An 8,007-nucleotide genomic window follows, 5' to 3' on the forward strand; every position below is an offset into this window, starting at 1 on the left:
TCCACATGGGCCAATCTGTCTCCACTACAGCTGCCCCGCTGCTAAAAATAGGCCCCTGTTGACGTCGAGGATGAGTCATATCTTTTTTCCTGTGCATCTGTACTTCCACTCACCTTTATTTCAGCCGCATGAATGCAGTTTGTCCCAAATACAAGCTTTATGCTGAAAACATTGCCGATAAGAGCGGTGCGTGTTTGAGGTCATAATGAGTAGAATGCAACCATACACAAATGCATCTCAGATGGAATGACCTTGATGGACTAGTTTAGCTGACCAGCGTTTATTTTATTCTCTGACGCTGATGTGTTGCAGTCTAGCAACTGCAATGGAGACCAGTTATGGCAGACCTGGCTTCATAGTTTCTTATTATTATCTAAATGAAAATTCATATTTTTATTCACAATTTAAAGCTTTCTCAATTAAAGTGAAGCTTTACTTTCACATAGTGTTGGTGAAGCATTCTGTTTTGGACCATAATTTCGTTTGTAAATTATATTTTTGAACCGTGTAAATGTTGTTTTAGGTGTTGTTTAATATTTTATTATATAGGTGTTGAGAGATTTTCCTTATATCCTCCTGAGGCCACTGTGTTTTGGAGAACTTGTGGCTTCCATGTGCTCAGTGGAAACCGCAATAGCAGGTTGTAGTACTGCCATGTAGTGAAGTAGTTTAAGTTCCCCCGTAATACTGGTTATGAATGTGTTAATGCAGAGGCAGGATATGGAGCCAGAGACAAGTCGCTTGAAGGGCGACGTCGGCTGAACATGTTACTTCTTATCAAAGCATGTGTGTTGAAACACTTTTCCCCTCCACCACCTGAAATGTTTCGTGTGAATGAGTAAGTTCAGACGCAACAATGTTTTTGTTAAGTCGAGTTTGATCAATGTTTAACCCAAGTTTACTCACCATGATGAAACGTTCAACGGACCGATTATATGAACTACTCACCTGGCGCGCGACCGCCCTCTATTGGCGATTGCGTGTACGTGCAACAACGCCATAAACCAGTGGATTCTGTATTCTATTATTACATGTCTCTGCTAATGTCAACACGAGTCTGTACAGCACAGTGTATAACCTGCACAGTGACAAGGGTTTCAGCAGAGAATTTAAGGAATGTCGCCTCTCCTTCTGCCTACAAGACTCGCCTGTTCCAAAAAGTAACTGCCAACATGTTTATTTTCCTTGAAGCCAAATGAAGTCATCCTACCTCCCTTTGTTGGAGCTGTTGAGTGTTATGAACCCAGGCCTTTGACAACAAGAGCACATTAATCATTCACCTTTATTGGCCTTACGTATTCAAGACAAAAGGTACATCTTAAACCAACTCAAAGTCCAGTTGCATAGTTAATGCCCAACCTATGGAAATATACTTGGTTTTGACTGTGGAACTGGTTTCAAGGCCCGAGTCTTGTTCTTGCCAATCGGGAAACTCCTGAGCAGAGTGAGTCACAGCATCAGCCTGCACGGCGAGATGGCCTCAGATTGAGGGCATTTTGGTGAGCAGCTGCTGAGAGAGAAGCCTCTTGAGCTGGGTCACTTCCTGAGACAGACCAGTGAGCTGAGTCTGCAGGCTCTGACACTGGCAGCCTGGACCTCTGTTGGTGTGATACGTCAGGTTCGGGCACTGCTCCCTGGGCCCGTCTGATGGAGCCTCCCAGCCTGTCTGCTGGAAGTTAGGTCCCGCCGTGGCGACAGGTGGTCCTCTCTGTCTTCGGTTGGAGCATGAAGACACGTCCCCTCCTGGTGCTTTGAAGCGAAGCTTGTGCGGAAGACTTCTTAGTCTCCCGTGCACCTCAGGAGGGGTCGTGACATCTTCCTGCTCTGTGACAGAAAGGGCTTCCTCATCCACGGGGGAGGAGCCTCTTAGAGCGTTGAAGGTCTGCGGTTGTCTGTGAATTGGAAGAGGTGAGAAAAGCCCCTCAGGTGTTCCCTTGACCAAACCAAATCGGAATTTAAGGGCCAACAGTTCCGCTCTCAGGCTGGCGTTATCCTGCAGCAGACTCAGGATCCGCCTCTCCAGCACCTGGTCATTGGCTCGACGCTTCTCCCTGGACCTTCTGGCCGCCTCGTTGTTTTTCCTCCGTCTGGCCCAGTAGAACTCATCTTTCTTCTCATTAGGAGTCAACTGTCGCTCGCGTCGCACACTAGCGTCCTCGTCGCAACTGCTACCGGTTTTAGCGTCACTGCTGCAGAGGTTCTCCTTGCACATGAGGAGGAAGGTAGCGCCACGGAAGGTCTCGTTCTCAAGTTGCGCGTCCATGCTGCTCCGAGTAGCAGATGAGGCCTTCAATCGACTTAATGGCACCATCTGGCTGCAGCACAGGGAATAACACTCGTTTACTATTCAGCAGAAAAACAAACATATCAAAGTTAGTTTTAAATGATCAACAGTGAAAATCCAATTGACGCAGGAAAATTTCGATAAGGACCTTATTACTCACAAAATTTCCAAGAGGCAAGTTGCTGAAATTAAAAGCGGGCAAAACGTTTTGGAATCAGTGCTCACCTTCAGCAGATGGACGTGTCTGCGGGTCGTCGGTGACATGCGTGAATGTTTCCACTCCGGTCTCCTGTTTGTGGTTCCTTGTCTCAGCGCGCCGGTTCAGTCGGGGACAGTCGTCACCCCGCATGACCGTCCTCCTGCCACCACCCTCCTCCTCGCGCCCCCTCCCTCAGAAAACAACCTATTAAATCCAGACGAGTTATAATCTGTGTTTTTCATTTATTAGTTGTTTGTTCAACTATTTCCCCCTAAATTTAATTCAAATTATGTAGTAGGAAATGCTATGTATATGTAAATTGTAGCACAATGAAGTGGTCAGTCACATTGAGTGAAGGTTTCTACCAAGCTCTATTTACATGCAGTTGTGATGTCACATTTAGTTAAATATTATACATTAATTATATAATATTTCCACCTATTTTCCCCCCCTCAAATTTAAGTGCACCACATCAGTGTGACTAATGTAAACTCCTGTGCACAGTTTTTTCTTTCTCTTTTATTTATTTATTTATTTTTCATCTGACACAACATAACATTCTCTAAAACAAATTTGAATTCCCCTCTCTGGCCATTAAATCATCTGCAAACCATGATGTAATAATTTCAAGCCCAACAAATGAAGTACACCTTGATCTGTCGTCTGGTCTTAAAGGTTGAACATCCATCCATTTCTTTCTTTTTATTCCCTGTTGGGGTGTTCTTTAAGAGCTCTATTTGTGGCCAGCTGATCCTGGTACCAGCCACTTTTGGATCCAAGTCTACGCACAGACCTCCTGATGCGTCGGACAGTTTCAAGTGTCAATGAAGAAATCAGTCTGTCAAGGTGGGAGAAAGTTGGGAAAGGATTCAATAACCTTTTTTTTTTACAAGAAAGGAGAGACAAAAAGCATGGTGGTTGTAAACAGAGAGAACTGAGCTGTTACATCAGAGCAAACACGCTCAGTGAGAGCATCAGAGGGCAGTTAGAAGTTCATCTGAGGTGAGGGTGCAGACTGAAAGGGAACATTGTTTGACAAAACAGCTGCTGCCCAGAGATGCTGACATTGTATGCAAAACCTCCCTGTTCATCAGCTGGAAATGATCCAAGAACTGTTCCTTTTGTAAACAGTGTGGAGCCAACGACCTGCTGGGTGATCAACGCTGAAACCTCTCCCTCCTCTGGGACCAGGCTTTTTTTCAACCCATTCAAGAGAGTAGGCTCTCAAAATAACTGTGAAACACCAGTGAGATTACAGATCAGTCTGTGTCAAACATCCAGGGAGGAGGAAATGAACCAAGAGGACTGTGTAGTTGTGTGTGGAACGTGTGTACGTGTGTGTGTGTCTAACCTGTGCGTTTGTGAGTCCAGTTCAAATGAGGAGAGTACACTGACTTGACTCTCTCACTCTCACCCTGAATGGTGGGATCATTTTATCTCACGTGTGTTCCATCTGGACTTGCACAATTCAGACAATCACCAGTTCGTGTTCCTAGTTTGTCATTTCACTCTTGTTATGCTCTTAAAAACTTAATAACTCTCTTGTTTTTCATATATATATATATATATATAAAACTCAAGGGAAAAACAAGAGAGTTATTAAGTTTTTAAGAGCATAACAAGAGTGATATATATATATATATATATATATATATATATATATATATATATAAAACTCAAGGGAAAATAAATAAATAAATAAATAAATTAAAAAAAATTATATATATATATATATATATATATATATATATATATATATATATATATCATTGCTATAGTAACAGTCGGATGGTTGTGGGGTGGTTTATGTGTTTCTCACGGAGATCCTGTGTGGTTGATGTTGCTTTTGCGTGTGCTGTGACAGTGGTTGTGGTGGTTTCTGAGCTCCTCCTGCTGCTGACTGTTGTGGTTCTTGAGGCTTTTGGTAACGCTGTGCCATGTTTTGATGTCGGCAGCTGTGGTTGTTCTGTTGTTTTGCGTTAAATTCCGTGATATTTGCTTTCTTGCTGTGGGTTTGGTGACTTAACAGTCTATTATGGCTGTGGTGATGACAGTTGTCGCATGGTGTGGTTGCTGATACTTGTGATAGCTGGTTGCAAGGAGAGGGAGGTTAATGCAAGTATTAGTTGAGTGGTTGTTTATGATCAAACATTTGGGTTTATATGTGATGTGTTCCAATTGTGATTTCATTGTTGGCAGCCATTATGGCTGTTCATGTTGTCTCACCTGGCTCGTTCTATGTGCATTCCGACATTAGAAAAGAAAAAGAAATTGTCTTTTGTTAAAGATCTATTCTCCTTTAACGCATCACCACATTGCTTTAGCTCCTCAAGCCGTATGACATAACAAGTTATATAATAACGGCACCCTAAATTCAACTTGTCCCAAATGAGACAGACGCGGCTGAGTGCGGCGCTAACTGTAATCCTTGGCTGCAGATAGATAAAGGAACCAAGAGCTCTGAGCAACAGCAGCGACCACAGTCTTCTCACGTCTGACGTGACAAACACATAACTCAGTTTCCCATTGACCTGAAAATGGAGTGAACAAGCAGCAGGAGGGACGTGATGTATGTGTAGCGCACACGCACGCCCTCTGCTGGACATATAGAAATCCGCTCAAGTTTTCAAAGCTGTCGAAACTGTCCGTGATCCCGTGTCAACGGTATTTCATTGCAGGATGATTTAATTCTACATCTAAAATGGAAGTAAAAAGTACCTAATGTCAGGGTCAGTGACAAGCATTCAAAGTATTTACTCGCCTGCAATCGTAATTAAAAGCATTCCTTCGCATTTTTTGTTTTTATTCAGTACATTATAATGTTGCTTTCTACTCAGTCAAGCTTATTTGTTTCAAAGCATAACAATAATATACGAATTTGGGTGTGAAACATTGAATTCTAACCCTGAGTCTACTGTGTGTTGAGATGTGCATTGTAAAACCTGTTCCATCCCTTTTAGTCACGTTGTCCGCCCATCAAGGAAACATCCACAGCTGAGTTTTTATTTCAACATTTTAGTAGTGCTGAAAAAACAAACAAACAAAAAAACATCATTTCTACCTACACAAGTCAACACTACTGTACAGCAATTCACTTGACATGAAGCGTTAAGATATGAACAAATAAGGCTTACAATCATGACACACAGGGAATATTAAATTAAACACACACATTAAAGTAAAACCCTGAGTCTTTAAAAATATGCTACGGTGACATTTACGGGATTAGAAACAATCATTTTGTCCCTTGAACACACCTGTGGTCCGTTAGTGTTTAAGCCTGCACGTGTAGTGTGTCTGGTGTTTGTGACGTGGGACACACACTGCACAAGTTTCTTAGCTTCATGTTGAGTCTGTCATTGTTCTATTTTATTATTATTATTATTAGCAAAGTGAAAACACACTCACTGGTCATCATTTGGTCAAAAAGTTAAGAATCCAGTTGTTCAATAAAGGTCCTTCCGAACAATGTTAAGATTCGTGAAACTTCAATTCCAAATGAATGTTAAATAAAGCAATGCAAGAACTTGTTGTGATGACCGTTTTGCATGACTACAGAGGAGTTTTAATTCACCAATCCTTGGGAATGATATGGGACCTGTCTCTACAGTGTCAAACCAAATGTGAGCTGTAAGTGACTGATTGGTTTCCGTTTACTGAGACAGGAATTGTAGAAACGTGGGCTCCAGAATACTGCTAATGACGTGTGTGATGGTGCTGTGTGTGATGGCCTCAGGCGTGCCTCTTCATGTGCAGAGCCAGGTGGTCCGAGCGGGAGAAGGCCCTCTGACAGAGCACGCACTGATACGGTTTCTGGCCTGTGTGTTTGCGGTAGTGACGCGTCAGCTCATCCGAACGTGCAAACTTCCAGCTGCAGCCGTCCCATGAGCACTGGTACGGTTTTTCTCCTGTGGGGCGAAAAATGATGACATCACGATTAGGCTAAATTCAGCTGTGTGCTGCGGTAGAGGAGCTCACCTGTGTGTGTCCGGAGGTGAGCTTTGAGGTGCGAGCTCTTGGTGTACGTTTTGCTGCAGCCAGGATACTCACAGCTGTGAATGGCGGGTCTCTTCTTGCCAGGAGTCTTCCTGCAGCGCTTCCCCTCCACACCACAAGGGGGCATTGGTGGCCCAACCAGCAGGTGCTGATGCTCCAGTGGCAAGTGGGCTGACTGACTGTGGGTGAAGCTTGAGTAGAGGTTGGAGTTGTGGTTAAAGTATGGATTGAAATTGTAGTGTTGGGCGTCAGGAGTCATGGCGGACGGCGGGTGGAACCTCCTCTCAGGGATGGTCACCACAGGGGGCGGCTGCTGGGCATAATATGAATCGATTTCCCAGGAGCTGATCTTTGCTTTGCCGTGTCGCCACGAGCTGGTTCCTTGCTGGTGTGAGAACTGGTCAGCGTACGGTGCGGTCTGGAACGCAGGTCGGCGTATCTGGTCGCAGAGAGCCTGCTGGTACGCTTCCGCCTTGACTGGTGCGGGAGGAGACACCAATTCTGCCATGACGATTCCGCTGTCCATCAGTGGACACCCGGGCGCCGCTTGCTCTTTGAACAACGCCTCCTGGTATTCGGCGCCCTGATATGTCGGAGGGAGGATCTCCTCCTGGCCGCCCTGGCTCTGGTGGACATCAGAGGAGAAGCTGCTCCACTCTGAGAGGAGGAACTCGATGTCCCATGAAGCCTGGCTGTCATTGTCCAGCAGCTCATCTGATACTTGTTGGCAAACCTGCAGCTGCTCAGAGTCTCCAAGTGACGTCTGGCCGTTTGGGGGGTCTGTGTCAGACCTCCACACCTGGGGGTTTGTTTAAAGTCATTAAACAACGCATGCCTTAAACTCAGCATCATGACCATCTTCATATTATACTAGTGCAGTTGGTCGTCATCTGGTTTGCAGTGGTCAGTAGACTCTCACCAACATTACTTTTTTTTTTTTTTATAAATTGAGTGCATCCTTTCTGTTATGGGTGATAACAAAATGACACATGAGGTTGAAAAAGCATTCTTTTGCAGGTCATATGATCTAACATAATATGAAGATCTGGAACATGGCTTGTCTGAGGAACATGCACGTATAAAGAGTAATCCACTGTTTACCATCACCACCCGCTGGCATCACTGAGCAGCTCCCACCTTGACCTCTGTCCCATCCTTGGACAGCTTCATAGAAAACTCCTCGTTTTTAGCATCACTGGACCCGACTTGATGATAAGTCAGAACAGATGGCATGGACATTCAAAACCGTCAATCTTGAATAAAGACTTACTTTGTTGTCAGCGGCTGTAAAGGAGCTGAAGGAAGGAAGCACCGCCTGGGAAACAGCCATTTAGCTATTATACAGATATCCAGTTGAGAAATGATGGACTTTAACTTTGTCTGTTTTATCTTTGCAATGCTACTGCAACCTCATAAAGCATCTGCTGAAGAGTCACAGGCCGCCAAAACAGTTCGCTCTGCTATCTCCACTCTGTTGTCTATCAGAGTCAGCTGCAACTTCAGCTTCAAATCTCTCTTCTTCATGAAG

At 44.3% G+C, this 8,007-nt stretch overlaps 2 protein-coding genes across 3 annotated transcripts; both read right to left on the reverse strand.

Moving 5' to 3' along the window:
* Positions 1–1,299: 1,299 nt before the first annotated feature.
* On the reverse strand, positions 1,300–2,622 carry LOC128754625 (nuclear factor interleukin-3-regulated protein-like). 2 transcript variants are annotated; one of them, XM_053857363.1, is made up of 2 exons: positions 2,510–2,622; positions 1,300–2,315 (listed from the first exon to the last, which is right to left on the reverse strand). In XM_053857363.1, exon 2 carries the CDS (start codon positions 2,309–2,311, stop codon positions 1,481–1,483), a length of 831 nt encoding a protein of 276 aa, XP_053713338.1. In that variant the 5' UTR covers positions 2,312–2,315; positions 2,510–2,622; the 3' UTR covers positions 1,300–1,480. The 2 variants fall into 2 exon arrangements, with proteins under 2 accessions (XP_053713338.1, XP_053713337.1); XM_053857362.1 differs by having other exon boundaries at positions 1,300–2,311; positions 2,510–2,558.
* A 2,867-nt stretch (positions 2,623–5,489) lies between these two features.
* On the reverse strand, positions 5,490–7,874 carry LOC128754408 (Kruppel-like factor 1). Its single transcript, XM_053857007.1, has 3 exons — positions 7,750–7,874; positions 6,462–7,278; positions 5,490–6,391 (listed from the first exon to the last, which is right to left on the reverse strand). The coding sequence occupies exons 1-3, from the start codon at positions 7,807–7,809 to the stop codon at positions 6,216–6,218; spliced, it is 1,053 nt and encodes a 350-aa protein (XP_053712982.1). The 5' UTR covers positions 7,810–7,874; the 3' UTR covers positions 5,490–6,215.
* Positions 7,875–8,007: the final 133 nt, after the last annotated feature.

This window comes from Synchiropus splendidus, chromosome 2 (genome assembly GCF_027744825.2).
Source record: "Synchiropus splendidus isolate RoL2022-P1 chromosome 2, RoL_Sspl_1.0, whole genome shotgun sequence".
NCBI classification, from domain to species: Eukaryota; Metazoa; Chordata; class Actinopteri; order Syngnathiformes; family Callionymidae; genus Synchiropus; species Synchiropus splendidus.